Consider the following 23,392-nt stretch of genomic DNA (forward strand, 5'->3'; position numbering starts at 1 on the left):
CAGTCCCCTAGTTCCCCCACTCCGCCCCAAATTAACAAAGTTCACCAAAAATGTTTATTTTCAGCAGTGACTGAAAGTGGTTATCACACTGGGCATTTTGCTTTGACTGTTTGTAACATCTATAGAAGGTTTCTTGGAGCTACCAGTGCCCTTCTGGGGACTTTCCATAACATTCATGGATCAGTGGGAGTGATTTAGAAGAGGGATCGTAGGCCTGAGTCTCAGGCCTTTGCCACAGTTTGTGCATCAACTTCTCACTGAGGAGAAGATTTAAAAAATAACCCCAACCCTCTCCTCATTTCAGACACAGCATCCAAGTTTCAGCGCAGTTCTGCTTTTCACCCAGGTCTACCATTAAAGGTCAACATTTCGGGGTGGGGGGGGGAAGAGATGTACATCTTGAGCTACCTTGGGCAGCAGGCTTCAAAATCTTCAGCTGGGAGAGCTCAGCTTTACCCAAAGTAAACAAACAAGGGCCTGTACTTTGGAACTATCGATCCAGCTTCTCTATACTTGCACAATTCATTAACAAAAGGATTGCGTGGTACATGAAAATGGCAAAAATCTCTCTCATGATCATCACTGGTCTTCTTGGATCTCTTCTCAGTGCCGAATGTACAGGTTGGTTCATTTTAAACCTAGCAAGTCCTCTGCTTTTTAGTTGCTCTCATAGATCGGATAACATTTCTGTCCTCTGATAAGGAATACATCATTTACCAGCAACAAAATTCACAGAGTAAGACTGCTGAATTTTATCGGTTCTCCATTTAAAAGTATGTTTTCTCTTGAGAATAAAAAAATAGGGGTTTTATGGTGATAAAATTAATTGCTGTACTGCTTTTTATTTAAAGAATGGGACTTTTCTGCTACTTATTTTATGACTATTAATGTCAAGGAATTGCTCTAGATTCAGCCATTTTAATACAAATAAAACAATCGGAGGAAACAATATTTACAAATGAGCGTCTGCGCCTTTTATGGTGTATTTGAATCCCAGAACAAACTGTCCAGTAGACCAATAAATACATGACAGGGTCCTTGGATTTTCTACTGTGATGATTGTTTAAATGCCAAATTTGGGCTAAATTCAAATGCAATATTTTATACTAAGATTATGAGCATGCAAGAGAACAGTTTGGCCAAAGAGCAGACATTTCTAATAGAAGTGAGGCTGATGCACCAACTATCACACCATTTGTTGCCTATCTTTCCTCATGTCCAGGGGCATGATCCTGCATTAAGGAAATCAAAGGCATTTTTACCATTTACCTCAATGGAAGCAGGACCCAGTCCTACATAGGGAGGTTAACACCCCCCCACCCCACTGGTGGGGTTCTGAGGTTGTATCCATGTTTGTGCTGTGTTGTGGGGGTGGTGGAAGGGACTATATATTGGTGCAGAGCACTATATTGTTATTTCACTTCAAACCAGACAGCCTGTCCTAGCTGGGAAGATAAAATATTCTTTCCAGTGTGTTTACTCACTGATTAGAGCTGAGAGCCTAAAGCACAGTATTGCGATACTCCTTGAAAGCAAACCATTGCAAAATATTCTTCCCATGCCCCGTGAGACGTGCCTACTACAGAATTCTGTGCTAGACCTGGATACTGGAAACCTCATAGACCCAGGCACAGAGAAAGTGTATTTAAACAGTCATGCCCCTCTGCCATGTACATTGGCCAAACTGGACAGTCTCTACGCAAAAGAATAAATGGACACAAATCGGACATCAGGCACCATAACATTCGAAAACCAGTAGGAGAACACTTCAATCTCTCTGGTCACTCAATAACAGATCTAAAAGTGGCAATTCTTCAACAAAAAAATCTTCAAAAACAGACTCCAACGTGAAACAGCAGAATTGGAATTAATTTGCAAACTGGACACCATCAGATTAGGCCTGAATAAAGACCGGGAGTGGTTGGGTCATTACAAAACCTAAACCGAATTTCCCCAATACTAATTTCCCCCTACTGTTACTCACACCTTCTTTTCAACTGTCTGTAATGGGCCACTCTCATTACCACTTCAAAAGTTATTTTTCCTCCCCTGGTATTAATTGAATTGTTTCATTAGACTGACTTCTCACTTGATACGGCAACTCCCATCCTTTCATGTATTTATAGCTGCTCCTGTATTTTCCACTCCATGCATCTGATGAAGTGGGTTGTAGCCCACGAAAGCTTATGCCCAAATAAATTTGTTAGTCTCTAAGGTGCCACAAGGACTCCTCGTTGTTTTAGTCTCTCCATTGATTCTCAGATTCACCTGCTTAACTAGTGGCAGTTGCCTCCAGCCAGAGGTTTCCCTGGGGATGGAATAAAATGCCCATTCTCCAAGTGAGCCTGTCGCCTTTTGTCCAGGGTGTTGTGTTGTTTTGTTTTTAAAGCATTCTGCAGCATCAGGACATGACTGCATTAGCTGGAATGGCAGAATGGCAGTTGCTGGAGTTAGAGGGATGCTTTGCACTATATTTTAATGAGGCAGCTGACGAGTTACCATCGGTATCTGGTGCACATAGGTTAATTGGAACAGGTGCCTGCTGTATTCCTATAGGCTAGAAGTGTCCAGGAAGAGATACAAGGTGAAAATGTTGCAACTGATGTTCTAGTTTTTGGGTAATTAGTCTGGAGACTAATTGTGGAAAAAAGCAGCATGACTCTGAGCCCACGGAGCTGACCATGTCTTGGAGTGCACTGGACTGGACCCTTTGCACAGTTCAAATGCAAAATGGCAGGCCCCAGAAGCACAGTCACCCCCAAAAGGGGCGGATTGTTTGCAAAGGGTACAGTGGCAGATAGAACCGTCTTTACTCATACTGATGCTGCTCCGGGCGATCTGTCGACAGTGCTCGCCTTTGCATTTTAAGTGTGAACTGGTCAATGGTCAAAACTTCAAGGAAGAGGAGGGAAATCAATTTTGGATACCGCCCCTAAACACGACCAAGCTATTGCCATTGGACAATTTGTATTAATAGTCACAACTCTCTACCAGACCTGCTTTCCGGGAGAATAGAATTGTTTACTCCATTCAGACACAGGGCAAGGTAGTTCTGTTAAGATCAAGATTTTAATTCTCATAGCTAATTGAAAGCACGTGTCAGCACAAGGAAGACAGAACTGTAGACTTGTTTTGCAGTCGTTTAAACGGTTATAAAAACAGTTGGCAGTCAGAATAATCACTTGCAGATAGAGCTCCAGCAGAAGGGCCAATTCCTGCCTTCCATTACAGGGGGTAAGTGAGGATGGTAATTCCAATGAACTCAAATGGAGTCAAAGTATAAATCTGGAATAAGGGCTTTATTGAAGTCAGGGGGCGTTTCTTGGATGACTTCAAGGGGTGTTTAATTAGGCACTAAGTGAGAGCAGAAACTAGCCTTCTAAAAGCAAATAGAGACTCTGTCTGGCTGTTACCAGTCCTCACAAGTTCCCTTTCTAGTCATCATGATCAGTTTCTTCTCTCTCTCTCACCAAGTCTCAAGTGGCCAATGAAATTTACTCCCATTCTCTGGGAAATCCGTTACAGTATAAACCTTATATGAACAAGAAGCTACATAATATGGTTTCACTAATTTAATGTCCAACTTTAACCCCAAGCAGAACTGACAGCGCCATCTAGTGACCATGAGAGCTTTGATGTCTTTCACTGTAAGCCTGTTAGTCATAAGACAGGGCCTTGAAAATTTGGCTGACCAAGTAGATGACCAAGAATTTTCTCTGTTTTAATAAGCAGATCTGCTCACACTCAAGACAGTGCTTGTGGTGTGAGGTGAAACAAAGCACCAACTGGTGCCTAGAACACTGGAGAAATTAGTCAAGAACACTGAAACCATGATAAAATAGTGCCCAGACAAGGCGGCTATTAATAAAGTCTTCAATGGGGAATTTATCTGCCTTGTGGTAGCCCTACAGGATGAGTTATTGGGATCTGGTTCAGCAAAGAGTAAGTAGAGCAATAACTTTAAGAGGTGTTAGTTCTGGAAAAAATGTAAACAATGTTTTAAAAGTGAAAACAAATAGTAACCCTCTCCTTTTGATTTTCTTCTAGGACAAAATTCACCCCACTGCAGAGGGCCTCTTGTGCGGTACCTACCTCTCACTTAAGCCTTTAGCCTCTCTGCACTGGGATGAAATTCACCTCAACAAGCATTTTCAGGCTTGGTCTACACACAGGTTTTGTACCAGCCTAAATATTTTGGTTATGGGTGTCGGTTTTTTACTGATATAGTCATACCATTCCAGCTGGACAAGTTATATTATACAGGTACCTTCCGTATACAGGAAAGGGAATACACTATATTAGAATTTTACTATGCGTGTGCAATATGGCCATATGAAAACCCAGAAACGGAAAGCCTGGTGTTTGAGAACACAGCACTTAAACGTGACAGTTAAAACGTTGAGGGGACTGTACCATCCTGTAACTATGGTCTATGGGGTTTTTTTATTACAGTTTTTATCAAAAATGAACAAGCAAGCTCAATTTTGCGCAGGCTGAAGAGATATAATTCAAATCGACTGGAAGAGTTTGTTCCAGGGAATCTCGAGAGAGAATGTAAGGAAGAAAAATGCAGTTTTGAAGAAGCGCTAGAAGTCTTTGAAAACAGGGAAAAAACAGTGAGTGTTATTATGGCAGAATGACCCCGGCCCCACCATTATGAACGTCCTGGGGGAGAGATCGGAGGGAGACAATCATGGAAAAAGCCTCTTTTCCCAAAGGGTGCAATTCAGCCCATGCAATGGACCAGCAGAGCACCTATGTTCATGCGAGTCTCGCATAAGCACTTATGCCTGTGCTGACCCACTTCATGAAAGGGATTTTAACCCTAAAACCTTTCTATTTGGATCCTTTACCTAAAGTTTTGGGGGCTTTACTTCTTGCTAGTTCTGTAATTTAATTTTCAAATTAAATATCAAGAGAAATTATTCATTTTATTGTTTGTTTGTTTGTTTTGTAGATGGAGTTTTGGAAAGGTTATATTGGTAAGAGATTTGCTTCCTCCACATTTCACATACATAAAAACCATAAGGTCATCCTGTATTCACCTTTCAGTACATGCCTATAAGTAACGGGAGGTACAGGTATTCATTGAAAGAATATTTCCCATTTAATGGAATAGATTCTACACTAGTGCTGGTCAAATTTATGCATGATGAATAATATATCCCCCAATTTAGTTCTTTCCCCTGTTCTGTTTGCAGATAATTCACAGTGTTGGTTTTTACGAGTCTATTCATTATTTGCATTTGTTCAAACAGCTTGTGTGAACAAGTTTCACTGTATGAGTTCACCTCGACCACTTGCAGTTTGTGATGTGTGATTGGTCGCGTAAACCATGTAGAATGTTTCAGCTCCTATGGAAAAATGAAACGTTAAGGTTTGAGACAATTGGCCAGTAGCAAACACCCTGTTCACATGCAAATATGGCTCTTCCTATGAATGGCCTCTCTGTAAACATATGTGTGAGCACATCACATTTTCTTGGAAACAGTGTATTAAAGAGAGCTATAAATGTGGCCAAAGCTGATAGCTGTTTGGAATTCAAACCAATGCCCACAAACACTTGTTTTGCATCTCTTGTCTGTCTCTTTACTCCTTGATCCCTAACCTCAACTACCCCCCGCCCCCAAAAAAGATATTCAATGAACACTAAACATATGAAACTAAGGATGTTTCAGCTTCGTAGATTGGCTGAGCACACAGAATATCTCCACCCTTAAATAACTCACATGAGTCAGTCCAAACTATACAATAAAAATGGCCTGCAAGCTGGACATTCTGTACTTTGTTATATTTTGCCCCGTTTGCATTGGAACGAGGGGGAAGGAGAGAGAGGAGGAAGAAGCATTAACAGCTGAATTTGCTGGTGTAACATGAATGCATCAGGGCACTCTTCATTTCTCCTTCGGCTTCGGCTTTGCTCTGTCTTTTAAGAGTTTATTTCCTTAAGATTCAGCATCACTAATCCAATTGCCAAGTCCCCGGGTTTTATTGCAAATTTTCTGATAATTGGTGTTTTCCTTAGAGCTGGATTCACAGGAATACATGAGAATCTCGGCTTTCATTTCTTTTAAGAAGTCTGTTTCTAGCCCTTACAGAAAAGGAGAAAAGCTTGAGCCTAAAGTTCAGGGTCTTACAGTAAAGGCTCAAAACTAGGTGGCCACACCACAGACTTCTTCAAGGAAGGATGAGAACTTAAAAAAAAAACTAATTTGGAGCCAGCTGGCTCTGCGTGTTCTCAAGGAACTCCACCTCCTAGCTCCAGCTTTCTAAGCCAGATGAGACATAGGAGCAGTCTCTGATCTCACACTAGTGAGAATTGAGCAGAGCACAACTGAAGTCAGGGGAATTAACACACCAAAGACTGTAGTTAGGTCAGGTTTGATGCCATAATCAGGCCTTTGTGCATAATGCAGCTGCAGAGGTCACCAACAGGATTCCTGCTCTGTCAATTTGTTATGCAACGATTTTCCAGAATCTAACTTTTCCCTTAAAAAGAAGTTTTCAGGTCCAAGCTTAGCTTAACATTCTTTATCCTGAGCCTGGTAGGGTGGGGGAACACTCACTGTTGAGTCGCAAAAGTGATGAATACCCTTGTCTGCTAATTAGCTGATCTTGTTTTCATTTCCAAGATGGAGACCAGTGCAATCCAAATCCGTGTAAAAATGGAGCCCGTTGTGCAGATGACATCGGTTCCTACATGTGTTGGTGCCCGGCAGGGTATGAAGGAAGGAATTGTGAGCTAAGTATGTACCAAGAGGGCAGATTCTCTGCTGCCCTGCACCATACGTAGTCCCTTAGACCTGGGCAAAGTGGATGGGAATAATTTCCATTCTCATTGGGTGGTTTTATAACCACTTTGCACTGCTGTAAGTGACCATGCAACACTCAGGTGTAACCCCTTGGTAAGTGTGTTACAGGTGTCTCCTTCGGGACCCAATCCACAGAGGAGATACTACCCTCCCCACCCCGCTAGTAAGGATTGGTTATTTAGATCATGCTAAAGCAACTTCTACTTCTCACTATGGTGTTCCCTGGTTCAAACCCTAGTGTTAGCCAAGGTGGCAGCCATCACATATTATAAATGAGAATCAGATTCACAGCCTGCTCAGTAATGTCATATCTGCCAATGGAAATATTTAATCAGGAACCTCCTTTCTCTCCCTATTACAAGCCCTTCCTGTAATGATTATAATAGTCAGGGCTATTTAACTCCATGGGTGAAATCCTGAGCCTAATGAAGAGAATACAAGATATTTTCATTGACTTTAACGAGGCCAGGATTTCACCCCCTGGTTCCATTCTACTTCCTGGGGAGATAGAGAGGAATGGGGCCTGATCCAAAATCCACAGAAATCAAACTGGAGTTTTCCCATTGACTCAGTGGGAGCAGGATCCGAGCTACGGTGCTGGGGGGTTGAGTATTGCCCAACAGTTTCATGCACACCACACAGGGGGCCCTGTTTGACAATGAGCAATGATCAACTACACACACACCCTGTGAGTCCAAAGACAAACAAAATGCCAATACTCTCCTGAAGGGCTCAGGAGATTATGAAAATAGAATCACTAATGGTTTTAGGAGCGAGAATCTCTTTGTCTCATTGTTCCTGCCCATCCTCTGATCCAGTATAGCGAGTGTAACGAACGAGCACTGAGAAGAAATTCCCCCTCTACTTGTGTTTTTACTCTGGCAGGGAAGAGGTGTGGGTCTGGAAGAGTGTTTTAAATTTGCAGCAAATATAAAATGGTCTCAAGCCACCACAATCTTCTTGTGGATGGCAGACTGGGACTAAAATAGCAATAGAAATGAAGTGACTTCATAAAAATAGTAAACGATCACGTAAGCATGACAACAGAAATGGATGTGTCCTTGAGGAGTGGGAGGGAAGTTAATCTACTATGAAGTTATTTGAGAACTCACTGAGAATTACGAGCAAGTCTATTGACTAGTCACTTTCGACACCGGGAAGATGAGATTCCCGAAAGACAGAGATAAGCAAAGGGGAACGTGCATCAAAAATGTTCACGACAAAATGTGAGTGTAACGTGAATGCCCCTGGGTTGGTCGTCAGCAATGGGGATCGAACTTGGGACCTCTGGATCTTAATGCATGAGCCTCTACTGCCTGAGCCAAAAGACTCAACTCCCTTAGCTACCTCTGTAGCAGGCTCATCCATCTCCACTTGGCCAAGCCTCCACTAGAGGGGAAACAGAACTTGGCATCAAGTTGTCATCTCCTACATACTCCCCCTGGCTGGGGAAGTGTATCCCGAGCTCCAGAGGCGTCCCAGTTCAATTTCCTATCCAGGCCACCATCTGTAACACTGACACCCCTAGTGTGGTGTCAATGGCTGAAGCTGGGGGCTGAGTCTTTTTGCTTAGACAGTAGAGACACGTGCAACAAGCTCCACTGCCAAGGACCCGCCCAGAGGCAGCAGCATTACACATTATAGGCTCCAAGCTCAGTTTCATCAAAAGCTGGGCTCGATCAGGGAGGATTTATGGTTTGTGTCATGGAAAATCTGTGGTTTTTCTTCATTTATGATGCAAAACCTGGCAGTTTAAACTGACTTTTGCTTAGAGTTTCTGGGTTCACACCAATCTGAAATCAGAGGTCTATCCCAAGGTTTACATTGCACCCTTCAACCTGGCATCTGGTCACCTGAATCCAAACTGAAGACAGACGGGGAGGAGGAGCGTGGTGGGGAATCCACGGGATATTGTACAAATATTTGTACAAACCCTTCCAAGTGGATCTGCCAAGTCCCAGAGAGTTCCGAAACTCTGAGGGGCCTCAATCTCTCTGACGTCATTCGTGTCAGAACTGGTGCTGTTGTAGCCCACAAGGAGGCTGCCCTAGCGGACTCTGCTCCCTCTCCATACTGCAAAGCAGGTCTCGGAAACCAGTCTCCTTGATAGCTTGCCAGGAGGCTAGGCGGTGCAGGGCAGGCCTCAGGTTCAGTGGATCAGCAATGAGACCGGAGTCTACCAGCCAAAACACTCTCCAGCAGAGAGAGAAATGAGGGGACCCACAGATGCTACCACTTCCCCTGACTTTCCACAATACATTTTCCCACCAGTTTCATCCAGTTCTAGCTCAGACATTTGCCGTTTTGGGGAGACTGGCTTTAACCCGGGGTAGTCAATAGGTGGACCGCTGGCCAAATCCGGACTGCCAGATGCAATTGAACTGACCCAAAAATCTTTTTATTTACTTATTATTATTATTTGTATTATTTTCTCTGGGATCTGGACCTTGACTATACCTTGCCGAAGAAATTTGGACCTTGACAAAAAATAATTGCCCCTGCTTTAACCTCTTGGTCTCACATAAGCTGTACATGTATTCCTTGGAGAAGTGCATGGATTAGATACGCTGGTTGAGATTTTCAAGGCAGACAAAGGGATTTAGCCATGCTTTCAGATTAAATGGGTTTCTTAACTCCGGTTCCCTTAACACACACCAGGCAAAATTTCTGACTGTAGCGTATCCTGATCAGTGCTTTCATTGGAAGAAATGAAGATGCAAATTTGCTTCTGCCATGCAACAGTTTGGGTTGTTTATATGCTGGAGTCTAAAGGCCTGATCTTGAGAAGGGTTAAACACCCATTACTCCCAGACTAGGTCCTAAGTAAACAGTTCAGCGACATGCTCCTTAATCTATGTCATTTTCAGCTTTGCATTTATTGCACTTTTAAAGTGTCTAATGGGTTTGGTTTAATTTCTTTCAGATTCAACCTGTGCTACTAAGAATGGAGGATGCAAGCATTTTTGCACCAATGACCCACCCCGCAAAGTTGCTTGCTCCTGTGCAGTTGGCTATAAACTGAATGGAGATGGAAAATCCTGTGACCCTGCAGGTCAAGTTCTAAAATGATTTAAAGATTTGGGCTGAGATTTCAAAAGCTTCCGGGAGTATTTAGGCACACAATGGCATTGAAATGAATGGGACAAGTGCCTCTAGATCCCTTTGGTGGCTTTGGAGCTCTCAGCCTGGTTGTTTCATAAAGCATGTTGTGAAATGTGTAGTAGAGCAGGTTAGCAATAGTCGTGGACATTTTGTGGCAGGTAAGGGCCACATGCGCAGTTGGTGGCATAAACCCCTTCCCCAAACAAGACATAGGAAAAATAGAGCCACACTAAGGCCATCACTCTACAGAGCAGGAATGGGATGCTTAAGAGTAGGCACTAGGATCACTGCTTGTTTCAGGTGGCCATCTATAGATTATGTCTACTTTTCCTCTGTCAATGCGCCAGTATGACCCCCTTACAACATTCTCTGCCGAGACCCCTAACTTTCTAGAGGGAGAAGCCATGTGTCCAGCTGCTCTCATGCCGACAGGTATGCATGTCGTATGAGTTCTTGCAAGCAAGAGCTATGACATTGTTGATCCCACGTTCTTCATATTTGGGATGCGATGGGCTTTTTGATTACAGTAGATAGGATGGAGAAAGTCTACATCCAGTCAGAATGGGCTACATCCCATAGATGGTACAGAACAGGGCTAGATCCCATCTTTGAACATCATGGGGAATTATCCTACAAGTTCTTTGAGAAGTCTTCACTGGAGACATGCCAAGCTCGTGCTGCTTTTGGGTACTATTTCTATTCCACCACTTGACAGTCAGAAAAAGACATGCAGTTGATGCTAAAATATGCAACCTAAATCTACTATTAAGGAGGTTAAAAGGAAATACATGGATTTTCACGGTTGCAACTTTAGAAAGAAGCTTTACTTTGAAAAACATCATGAAACAACTTTATCTTGTTACGTCTCCCAGATTTGACCATATTACTAGGCTGTGCATATAAAATAAGAGAGAAGTAAGTGGCCATTGAAAAGAACAGTTAACTCCGTTTGCAATGGGGTCGTAGTCATGTTGGGCACAGGATATTAGAGAGACAAGCTGGGTGAGGTCATATCTTTTATTGGATCAAGTTGTGTTGGTGAAAGAGACAAGCTTTCCAGCTACACAGACCTGAAGAAGAGCTCTATGTGGCTCGAAAGCTTGTCTCTTTCACCAACAGAACTTGGTGTAGTAAAAGATATGACCTCATATAAAGTAAGTGAGATGTGGCCATTGAAAATAACAGTTAACTATCTGCATTGAAAGTGCTTAGAAATTCCAACTTGTTTTTCAAAACTCTAAAATGCGTTTACTAATCTATCAACAGCTTTTTAATAGTCTTCTCACCTTCATCGGTTGTAAAATATTTACATATGCATGTATAATTTCCATGCTCTTCTAGCTCAGACACATGCTGTATTTATACTGCACTGTAGTTAGTTGCTATAGAAATGTCAGTTATAATAAGCAAGCGCAGTGGGAGAAATCTCTCTCTCTATGTGTGCAACAGGAGAGTTGATTTTCTTGGTTTCTAATTCTGATCTTCCAAACCACCCAGTAGGCTTTCCCAAACTCCTCAATACCTTTTTAAGTGTTTGATTTATTGCAACCTGCCTACCATGAATATCTCAGGCACATGTACAGCCGTCATTTTGGTAAGCAAGCTGAACACCGCAGAAGAAAATAAGCTTCCTTCTTGTGCATCGCTATCAGTGATAGAGGCTTTGCCGAACAAAATCAGCCGTTTCTCTGTGGCCCTATTGTTTTCAAGCTGATTTGCACAGGTATAACTGATAGGAACTTTGCTAAAAGAATTCTGACTCCGATGCAAAAGATGGACTAGAACCTGTAACTGGGAATTATATGGGTTGTTTGGTAGAGTGGAAGACAGGAACAGTGAAGAGCAAACAGGAGCAAGAAATAGTAAGCAATTCCTTTTGTCACGAAAGTAACCAGGTTTGACTGATACAAACAAGGAGCAGATCTGTTGGGTAAGAAATGTCGTATTTGCATTACTACTTTACTGAGTAGAACCAGATGTCAAGCAAGAGTCCAACATCAGCTGGTTTGAAGGGATCTGGCACTATAGGGCACAATTAATTTCCCTTCCCCTCGTCTACTAAGGCTCTCAAACTTATTCAAAATGTGGAGACCATCTCCAGAGAGAGACTGTCCCCTGGGCATTGCCCCTCCTATTCGAGATCCCCCACCATCTCTTTGGCAGCAACAATTGGTGGGAGTCAGGACTCCTGGCAGTTAGCTAGTAATCCAGGTAAAGAGTATAAGCTGCCATTGCTACAGGAACAACAGGGTTGGAAGCGGGAGCAGGCAGAACCAGCTAGACACAGAGGATGCAGAGTGGTGATCTCCAGGAAGCCTGGTTGCATGTGGCCACCACCATGGGTCGACAGCATAAGTGAAATGCTTGTAGGCTTCCCATTCACAGCGTGGTCCACAGTCTCTGACTGTGAGGCAGGGCTCATTGGAAAGCTTCATAGCAGGCAGGGTTGTCAGGTGTCTGGTTTTCGACCGGAACGCCCGATTGAAAAGGGGCCCTGGTGGCTCCGGTCAGCACCGCTGACCATGCCGTTAAAACTCCGGTCGGCAGCACAGCAGGGCTAAGGCAGGCTCCCTGTCTGCCATGGCTCCACTCGGCTCCTGGAAGCAGCGGCATGTCCCCCCTCTGGCTCCTACATGTAGGGGTAACCAAGGGGCTCTGCACACTGCCCCATGCCCCAAGCCCCAGCTCTGCAGCTCCCATTGGCCGGGAACCATGGCCAATTTTTATTTTAATAATTGTAATAAATTTAATTTTAATTAAACTGTTAGTTTGATGACACAGACTTTACAACAGAGTTATGCCATGTGAGGCCCCAATTCAGCCAGATTCTTCAGCACATGCTAACTTTAACCATGCAAGTAGACCCCTTGGGTCAATGGAACTATTCTGATGCTTAAAGTTAGGCATATGCCAGTACCATGCTGAGTAAAGGCCTGAGTTAATCACATCCCCATGTGTACATACACACAGGGGTTTTTTTTTTTTTTTTTTCGTTTTAAAGTCCTCAAAATTGATTTCTAAAACCTGGTAAAGCTTTGTGCTTGCACTACCAAGGAGCTCCTATTTCTGACCTTCGGATGGAGTTTATTGTTGTGTTAATTTGACTATGAGAGCGACTTACATCACCATAAATTAATTCAAACAAACATGAACCACTTAAATTAGCCCACTCCCCTCGAGCTCCTTCATCATCCTGCCAATGAGATGCATGAAACATTCATCTCCAGTTTTGCCACTTCATTTGTAATAACACTTAATATGATGCATGGCCAGCTGAAGTGCTACCTTATGAAGCTGCATTCTTCTCACAGTGCCGTTTCCATGTGGGAGGATTACCACTCCTGAAGCCAAAAGCAAGAACTCCCGAGCCATGAACACCTTTGACAAGTGGTACTACAATTCTACCGATGATCACGACGAAGCAACAGACAATACCACACAAATCACACCCATCATTAAACAAGTTACACGAGTCGTTGGTGGAGTGGAAAGCGGGAAAGGTGAAGTTCCTTGGCAGGTACTGGATTTTTTATTCCTGTTTATTATTCTGCTAAACTTGATTGCTCTCATGTCATTTTGTACACAGCAGAATTTCTTCTATATGCTCTTTGAAGCCAGTGTCACACACTTCAAATCTCAGAGCCTTTTGGCCCATGTACATTATCTATGCTGTAGCAACATACTTTGCCCAGTTCAGGGCCACACTGGGAACTTGCTAGGAGACAGAGTGACTGCATCTTTGTCCAAATGGGACAATCCAACCAGTTTTGGCTGCTGGTAGAATAATACATGAGCGCGCCAAGCACTTCACTACAAGCAGCCAAAGGGGAAGACTTCTCCAATCAAGCAAAACTTATGGGGACATGTTGACATTTTGGGGCACAACTTCACAATGAAGAAGAGACAGAGCCACGTTTTAATACTTCAGACTAAACTGTGGGCCGCTTTTCATGATATTGTCACTGAATGAATCAGAATTTACAATTTAAGGTTCTGATCCTGCAGTTTGAGCCACATGGGCAGACCCCTGCACCCAGGCAGAAACCCACTGACTTCATTTTGCCTGGCGAGTGCCATGCACACATATGGTATCATCTAAATATGTTCTTTACTCACCCTCTCTTACCACGGAACACCTGTATGAGAACACAGATTGGGCCAGATCCTCAGCAGGTGTAAGTCAGTGCACTTCCACTGGCTTCAATGAAGCTATGATAATTTACATCAACAGATAAACTGGTCCTATATATATTTGAAGGAGTCTCATCTACTCCATCTGCTTATTCCTCACCAGAAGTCACAAACAGATATTGTGACTGTGACGGGTTGGATAACAGAAACCCCCTGGGAGCTGCCAACTGATGTGCCAAGACTACGTCTGCCCCTGCTTTCCCTGCCAGCTTGGGACTCCAGCACCTTGTCTTGTTGAGCCAGACACACCCGTCTGCTCCAACCCAGACCCAGGGTCTGAACCACATGCACCAAAGCTGCAGACTTAACTGAAAGCCACTTAAGAAATGTTCCTGTCTTTAACACTCAGATGTGCAACTCCCAGTGGGGTCCAAACCAAAAATAAATCCGTTTTACCCTGTATAAAGCTTATACAGGGTAAACTCATAAATTGTTCGCCCTCTATAACACTGAGAGAGAGATATGCACAGCTGTTTGCCCCCCCCCCCCCAGGTATTAATACATACTCTGGGTTAATTAATAAGTAAAAAGTGATTTTATTAAATACAGAAAGTAGGATGTAAGTGGTTCCAAGTAGTAACAGACAGAACAAAGTGAATTACCAAGCAAAATAAAATACGCAAGTCTAAGCCTAGTACAGTAATAAAACTGAATACAGATAAAATCTCAAGCTCAGAGATGTTGCAATAAGTTTTTTTCACAGACTGGACACCTTCCTAGTTTGGGCACAATCTTTTCCCCTGGTACAGCCCTTGTTCCAGCTCAGGTGGTAGCTAGGGGATTTCTCATGATGGCCACCCAATTTGTTCTGTTCCACCACTTATATATCTTTTGCATAAGGTGGGAATCCTTTGTCCCTCTGGGTTCCCCACCCTCCTTCTCAATGGAAAAACACCAGGTTAAAGATGGATTCCAGTTCAGGTGACATGATCACATGTCACTGTAAGACCCCAAGCCTTCATTCCTCCCAGCCTGACTCACAGGAAGGCCTGCCTGCCAACAGAGCCATCCACAGTCAATTGTCCTGATTGATGGGAGCCATCAAGATTCGAAACCACCATTAATGGCCCACACTTTGCATAATTACAATAGGCCCTCAGAGTTATATTTCATAGTTCTAGTTTCAGATACAAGAGTGATACATTTATACAAATAGGATAACCATACTCAGTAGATTATCAGCTTTGTAATGATACCTTACAAGAGACCTTTTGCATGAAGCATATTTTAGTTACATTATATTCACACTCATCAGCATACTTTCATAAAATCATACAGACTGCAACATCACAGTGACATCACAACCATCTCATCCAAACCAACAGGGATGTAATAAAACAGAAATATTGTGACGTCTGGACCAGGGAAATGCAAATAAAACTCCACCCACCAACTGCTGTGTAAACAGTTGTAAAAACAAGGAGCAACAGAAGAGAGGTGCAGAAGAAACTGTTACTAAATGGAACCTTTTTCAAAGACTTCCACAGTTATCCTGGCTTGGATGAGGCTGATGCATCCAGCGATGGCTGAGAGAGCTAAACAGTGAAATAATAAAATCAGTATGAGGTACAATCTTTTGATATCTTGAGCCCCAGCACAGCCGGTAATGGAGATTGCAAGACCAATGACTAGATGCTGCACAAAACGGGATATAAAATCTTCACTCAGGCAGATCAAGTGGAGGTATTTTAACCCTGTCTGAAACAGAGGAACAATGACATTCTTAAGAAGGCGTTTCTAGGAAGCCAGGTAGCGAAAACGAGAGCTCGGTTAGAGGCAGAGACAGCTTTGCTGAAGAACCCGAGACGTGAAGGGGTTTAAGTTAGAAGGTTAGCAGCAGGCAGAAGTGACCATTTGCCTCACCTCTTAAGGATGACAGCAAAACAATTGTGTTTATGTGAGCAAAGATGGTCACAAACAAGCTGACACTAGCTTCTTCATTGGAATCCAAAATTGACAGATGTCAGGGCCATTTAGGTGCAATCAAGGGAAAAAAAACAGACCCATCGTCTCCAGGAATGACCAAGCTTGCAGTCTTGCTCTGACTACCAGCCCAGAGATGCTCAAAGCCCTACATTCTCCAGCTCCATATGTTGCACGGTGATGATACACCACTACACAATGATTCATGTCAGTGACATAAAATCATACACAGGAGACACCACGGTAGGATACACCATTAAAAAGAGTAAGGGGGAAACCACACGGGACTGGAAAAACCCTTCAAATTCTGATGCTTATCCAACTCTAGAAAGGCCTTTACCAAGCCATGTGACTCTCCTGTCACCCGAAACATGAGTGCCTCCCTGTTCCCAGTTTTTATCACCATCACATGGGGAAGTAGCTAGTAGACCTGCTACCCTGGAAGAGTTGGCAATGGTCAGAAGGTCTGCTACCTCCTGCAATGTGTTTCTGAGTGGTCCGGTGCTCCATTTGGGTTCTTTAAAAGCTATCACCCCCTTCTGTGTCCCCATTCCATTTACTCCTTGGGGCATTCTTCCCCACCCTCTCAAGTGTGGAGTTGCCTTCTGGATCCACCTATTTTTCTCCCCCTTTGTCTCTCTCCTCCACCTCTTCCTTCTACCCCGCCCCCCACCACCACCACTCCAAGCTTTCTCTGGTCAGTATTCTCTTCTCTCCAACACCCTCACACGTTTCTGTGCGGAGTTCTTGTTGAGGGATGGTTTCTGAAGAGTGAGTGAATCACTCCGTGCAGGAAGATAACAGGAGAGCACAAGAAAGGCGGCGCTCCTGGCAGCTGAAGGAGGAACCTCTCTAGTGGCTGCAATGGATAACTTCAGGCAGAAAACCCCACACCTGTGCTGGTCTACTTGAGGCAGACAAGGACACAGGGAAAAGGTAGCCCCGAACGACTAACAACATGCACCACTACACCAGCTCTGGGCAAGAATTTAGGGTGCTGTAACTTCCGTGATGGACTGGCACAAACAGCCTGATTAATGTTAAGAAGGCCTCTAACGTCACTTGAAATCTAAGACATTGCTAATGGACATGGGCCCAAGACACAGAATTCAGACCTTCATCTAAACTGTCTCAGATCTTGGGAACAGTTGGATCTGGAGATTAGTTTGGGTCACATCTCAAATCAGTAGCAAATACTTTTTTAAAATTATGTTCCTACTTTTGCAGCCTGATATTTAAGTAGCTGGTTTAGTGTTGTAATTTTCAATCTATAGCTGCCCTCCAGTGGCCAGGTACCTTCAAGTCTACAATTAACTTACTTAGAGATATCTCTTGCCAAACTAAAACATGGTTGGAATTAACAGGGACATTTATCTTTCATCTGTACAAATAGATCCTGTGCTTTATTAACAGAGACCTGAGAGATACAAAGTATTGAACTTTAATTGTAGAGCAGATCCTGTTTGGTGCAAACCTCTTGTAGTATGCAGGCTTCTTTCTCTTAGTCATAAGTATTGATCTCTCCTGCTTAACATTCTGCTTCTCGGGGCTAAGAGGCAGCAGGTACACTTACAGAAGGAAGCTGGTCTCTAGTAGCGATCGTGTGGTATTTAAGGAATAACATGGTTGGGAAATCCCTCTTCTAAATTAATTGTGCCTAATAAGTTTGCATATTTAATTTGAAATGAAGTTTTGGAATGTAAAACATGTAGGCCTGTGTCCCCTGGCTACCACTGGCGCAGCACCTAGCTGCCTTAGGCTAGCAGAGGAGCTGGTCCATTGCCACTATTCTCACTGGTGTCCAATATAACCTGTTCAGGAGTCTGTCTGGAATGACTGTGAGGGGAGTTGAACTTCACGTTGTGTTAGATTGGTTTCCCCTTGTCATGACCTAGCCAGAGGAGGGATGGAAGATGGTATTTAGCCATTGGTAAGGTTGTCCTGTGAAATGTGGTCAAACCAGCAGGACGGGACAGGAATACCTCAAGAGGGGAGGAAGGATGCTCAGGAACTCCTCAGAAATTGTCTTTGAGCATGAGGGAAAGTGGGTGGTTGCTTTCACGGTGTCAATTTTGCATGTACCATTTAGCAGTGGCTGTTCCTCACCCTTTGTCCGCTCCCTTAATAGACCTATGATGTTTGATTTCTCTTCATTACTGGTTTGTGTGGGACACAAGGCTTGGATTTCTCTCTCCGTAGGTTCATTTGCAGAATAGAAATGGAGTAGGATTCTGCGGAGGGTCTATTGTCAATGAAAAATGGATCGTAACAGCAGCGCACTGCATTGAGCCTGGAGCACAGATTACGGTCGTGGCAGGTAAGCAAAAGGAAGTCTGAATGCATTCGTGGATATTCAGTTAGGCATGCTAAATAAAATGGGCGCTATCCAGTTTATGAACATGTTTATCATGGCAAAGCTTCCCCTAGACCTGTGACTGGCATCCATATTCCAGCAGGGTTTGTTTGTTAGGTTGATGGGACAACATGGTTTTTGGCAGGTAGGGAACAAGAGTTGTGTTACAGTCTCATAGCCACAATATCCCACTCCAGCTGTACGTACAAACTGTATTAGAACATAGATGCCTCTCTCCAGGCCAGACAACTGTGCCATGGTACAGCTAGAGTTGTAATGTAACAGGCTTTAAGGTGTCCACTGACTATAGCAAACAAAGATGTAGGGCCAGGTCCTTAGCTAGTATAAATTGGCTTAGCTCCATCAAAGTCAACGGACTTCAATCGAGCTATAGCAGTTTATGCCAACTGAAAATCAGGCCCATAGTAAATTAGAAGAGTAAGCTCAGGTGGCTTTAGTGTTGTCTCCAGGATCATGGCTCCCAACAACCAGGGCCTAAAAGGGAGAAGTTTTTGGGTCTCACTTTAGTGAAACAAAAGTCCAGAAAACCACCACTCAGAATATGACAAGTCTCCCCTCAGAAGCCTTAGCTGACACAGAACATGAAATACCTGACAAAGAGAGCCCTGCGTGGATACAAAATCTGTATGCACGTCCCATCCACACAAATGCTCCGCGGATATCCGCGTTTGTGGCTATAAAGCGGATTGGACTAAAACAGGCCTATCGGTGGCAGTGTGCCGCACAGCTCCAAATGCATTGACCAACTAGTGTCTTGCCGGCAGCTAAAAACTGCATTTCTGCTTCCATGGTTGTCGGGCCTTAAACTTTCATAAAACTAACTGTTCATTGGCCAAACGTCACACAGATCTGAAAGTTAATTGAGGGATCAATGATCCTGCATCAGAAGCAGAAATGGATCCTGTAAAGACTGAAATTCTGCAGAAAGTAGAAATTATGGACTGAAGTAGAGAACTGAACTTGTATGTGAGGAACTGTGAGGTGTAGACAGGCCAAAACTGACACATCCACAAAATGACTTCATTGCATCTTTACCAAAGCTATTTCCCCCCTCAACCCGCTCTCCCCGTCCCGGCCAGCTACTCGGCTTTCATTGATTGCCCATGGGAAACCTGAAGAGAATTCAACGCAGGGCCTCATAACTAAGGCAGGGATTTGGCAAGGGTCAAAAGGTGATGGCTCACAAGTCTGTTTCCTCAAGTTGTTTATGAAGTGTCTATTTCATATTATAACTGCTGAGCACATGGGACACAAATCTAGTTAGTAGCAGCCGCCCATAACAACTGATTCAATTGAAACGTGCAACACACCAGACTAAAAGTTAGGTGATCTGGGTATATTTATAATTGTCACTTAATTTGGACCAACTCAGACATTAAGAGTGGGATTGTCAAAAAGGCTTAAGACAAAAAGCCCCCGGGACTGATTTCAGCAGAGCTCCATGCAGTACAGGTTGCACCTGCACAGGATAGGGTCTGCAGAAGGCTGAGTGCCACATTTTCTACCATTTACTTTCAGCCAGTTTTGCCTCCCTGAAAGTTCACAAGGGTGATAGAGCGTATCTGTTCAGCTGCGAATACACAACTTCCGCTCTTCATACAGCGGAAACAGTTTCATGTTAGAAGGGCCCATTTTTTGCTTGGAAATCGGTTTGGAGTGGATTTTTTTGACAGGAACCAAGTAAAAAGGGAAAAAAATCTGGGATTGCAGGTTTTCACAGTGACTTGATGTTTTCACATCAAGCATCTTGCACTTTCCCCTCCATCCATGCCAAACACCTAGCTTTAAATATAGCACAATAGCGCCCCCCTTGAAATATTTAGCAAACAAAAAGAAAGGCGTTAAAATTACCCCCCACATAGGGTATATGTTCAGGCTGTCCCGCAACAATTATGCAGCAATATCAATAAGAAAAAACAATAGGAAAAAAAAACCCTCAAAGTCTCCCCCATATGTGTCTTATTTTTACAGCTTAGTAATGTCATCTGAAAAGAAATCCCTACTCCCTCATTTATATCTCATATCCTAATGCACTGAAAACAACCCACACCCACACCCAATGAGGGTGGCTCAGAAACAGGGTAGTGAGCAAAGCTGCCAGTCAGACAATACCATTAACAAGAACACAGAGAGCTAACTGATGGTCTGACTTCAGGCTCTCTCGTGGCACGCTCAGCAGGAAGCCAATAAACAGTTAAAAGCAGAAGCACTGCGAATACAACAGACAGAACAGCTCAGATTCTAGAGACTGCAGCAAAGCTCGGAGGAAGGTTGAGGCAGAGGCTAAACGTTCCCGACCCACTTTGGGCCACAAAAAAGAGAAGTGGGTTGCTTGTGACAAGCTATTGATCAGGTCTCAGGATTCCCCTCCATCCCACCCGAGTTACCTGCAGATTTAGGATGTTGGTCACAGTAGGAGGGGGGGGGGGGAGTGATTTTGCTTCTGGTTTCCTTGCAGAGCTAGTTAGCAAGCTGCCTGGGCAGGTAGACTTTCCTTTGGGAAGGAAAGGACTTCTCTGCTCAATCTTCACGCTGTGCAGACTCAAAACACCTGAAGTCTTGACAAATTCCCCCTTTTTTGTCTAGAAAAATATTTTAAGGACGGGATAAGCCTGCCAAAAAATCAGCTGCAATAGCCCTAACCAGCAAAGCGCCTGCAGTTGATTTTTATCCTCAGCAGAGGAATGTGTAGGCAGCTGTGGGAGGGGGATCTGCAGGAGCTGGGAAAGACGGGCTTTGGAACAGAGACTTTGTATCTACTGCCTTTGTAGGGCCTAATAGTCCAGTTGCTGGCAACAACTCCCTGCATCTACCTCTATGGGGGGTGCGGTCCTTCTGGCAGAGATACAGAATGGCTGCTGTGGGTCTGGAGTATTGTTTGCTAATAAATATATTCTTGGTTCGGGAGACTGTAAAATCCAAGGACAACGCTCCCGCTTACAACTCTGCAAAGAATCACCCAACTTCTGTTATCCCAACCGCTACAAAACTTGGATCACCACCCCCTATTTCCCAACAGAACATTTTGGCTACGAGGCCAGGGTTAGCCCCAACTGGTTTGGGGTTTTTTTTGTGTGTGTTTAACACGGTACTATTGGATCTTTAGCTGGGCGGCCACCATCTCTGGTCTGATACATCATTCAACATGGGCAGCTAAACTTGATGTATGTGTAACCCACTGGTGCGTGTGTGTCGCAGGTTCCCCTCTGTGCTGATCCACAAAGGATATGAGTTGTTAGAGCCCTCAGCTATAGAGCGTTATCTCAGACCATAGCAGCTCATTGCAGTCCCTGGTCTGTCACCTCAAGAGGGTGGTCATTGCATCAGGCACCTCTAGAGCTAAAAGTATGAGCTGCTGCAGCTTGAAGAAAAGAGCCAAGGCTCTGGATTTGGGGACTGTACCAATTCATCGCCTCCCGGGATCGGCACAGAAGGGAGCCTATAGCACACACTCATCAATGGGTTACATTTGCACCATAAGGGACATAACTCATAACCTGCTCCTGCAGCACGGGACTCTCTCACATAGCATAAGGAAACTACTTACGAGCTTTCACTGGTATTTGGTTTCCTACTCCTTGTAGGGCAGACACTAGGGGATCTGACCCTGCTTCCAGTGAAGTCACTTTCAAAAGGGGGCAGGATCAGACCCTAGATGAGGAGATCATCGCACACTTTGGCCTCAGTTCTGCAGTTGGCAAGTTTTTGCCAACCTCTCCCTTTGCAGGAACAGGGCCTTAGTCAGATCTGTTAATAGACTGCAGTGACACAAACACATAGCAACAAATAGATTATACAGTAACAGGCACAGTGAACCTTGTCTCATCTGACAGATGGCACAACTAGTATCGTCTCATAGTGCGGTGCACTATCACCACTGGGTCTGAGCCAATTCCCAGGGTGGGATTTGAACTTATGACATTTTGGCTCCCAGCTGAGCCTCAGTGACAGTAAAAATATCAGTTGTATGTGTAGTTACTAACCCTGATAGTGTATTTAGTCACCCACAGGTTGCTTGTAATTGTAAAAAGCACCACGTTTATTTCACCAGGGGAACACAACACGGAAGTCAATGACGGTACCGAGCAATATCGCCAAGTGGTGAACATCTTTCCTCATCCCACCTATAATGCCAGCCAAAACAAGTACCATAATGACATAGCACTGCTAAAGCTTGGGACCCCGCTGGAGTTCAACAGCTACGTCACCCCCATTTGCATCGCCAGCAAGGAATTCACCAACAGCCTCCTCAAACATGGAACTGGCACCGTGAGTGGCTGGGGGAGCCAGCTGTTCCGGGGAAGGGTGGCCACAGTCCTACAGGTTCTGAAAGTCCCATTCGTTGACCGTGCAACATGCATGAGAAGCAGCACGTTTTCTATCTTACAGAATATGTTCTGTGCTGGTTACCATTCAGAGGCTAAAGATACCTGTGAAGGGGACAGCGGGGGCCCTCATACCACAGAAATAGAAGGTACCTGGTTTCTAACTGGAATAACCAGCTGGGGGGAAGAGTGTGCAAAGGACGGCAAATATGGTATCTACACCAGAGTATCAGAGTATGTCAGATGGATAAAAGATAGAACAAGAGGTTAATCAACATAGAGCTAAACCTTTCTATTGCTTTTCTGTGGATTGCCTGATTAGGAGATGTTGGCAAGTGTAAAAAAAACGTAATTTGTCTTAAAATGTTGCATTTTAATAAACAATTTTCATAGAATCAATTTTCATAGAATCAATTTTTCTCTTTGAAGATAAATATTTACACAGGAAGTTGAGAGTACGTGTGGTTAAAAAGGAAAAAAATGCATTCATTTTAAATGGCCAAATTCATGAGCATGCCACTGCCTTCGAAGTCACTGAGTGTCGCGTGTTTGTAGCAGAGGAGATTTATTAACGTGTAACACTGGTTCTCATGATGTAAAATAACCTGAAAGCACAGACCTATTAAACTCATGTGAAAGTAGTTACAGGATTTGTGATACTGATT

General features: G+C 43.8%; 1 protein-coding gene across 1 annotated transcript; it reads left to right on the top strand.

Moving 5' to 3' along the window:
* The first annotated feature begins 538 nt into the window (after positions 1 to 538).
* On the top strand, positions 539 to 23,122 carry LOC128842676 (coagulation factor IX-like). Its single transcript, XM_054038783.1, has 8 exons — positions 539 to 621; positions 4,453 to 4,616; positions 4,958 to 4,982; positions 6,633 to 6,746; positions 9,736 to 9,864; positions 13,226 to 13,431; positions 18,228 to 18,345; positions 22,454 to 23,122. Exons 1-8 carry the CDS (start codon positions 549 to 551, stop codon positions 22,996 to 22,998), a joined length of 1,374 nt encoding a protein of 457 aa, XP_053894758.1. The 5' UTR covers positions 539 to 548; the 3' UTR covers positions 22,999 to 23,122.
* Positions 23,123 to 23,392: the final 270 nt, after the last annotated feature.

The sequence above is a fragment of the Malaclemys terrapin genome, chromosome 9 (genome assembly GCF_027887155.1).
Source record: "Malaclemys terrapin pileata isolate rMalTer1 chromosome 9, rMalTer1.hap1, whole genome shotgun sequence".
In the NCBI taxonomy this organism is placed as follows: domain Eukaryota; kingdom Metazoa; phylum Chordata; order Testudines; family Emydidae; genus Malaclemys; species Malaclemys terrapin.

Bases quoted from the DNA above. Each gene is read 5' to 3' on its own strand.
- LOC128842676 (XM_054038783.1), top strand. From the start codon at position 549: ATGAAAATGGCAAAAATCTCTCTCATGATCATCACTGGTCTTCTTGGA. The intron at 6,747-9,735 runs GTATGTACCAAG...AATTTCTTTCAG, and splicing joins AGGAAGGAATTGTGAGCTAA to ATTCAACCTGTGCTACTAAG. The intron at 13,432-18,227 runs GTACTGGATTTT...CTCTCTCCGTAG, and splicing joins AAGGTGAAGTTCCTTGGCAG to GTTCATTTGCAGAATAGAAA.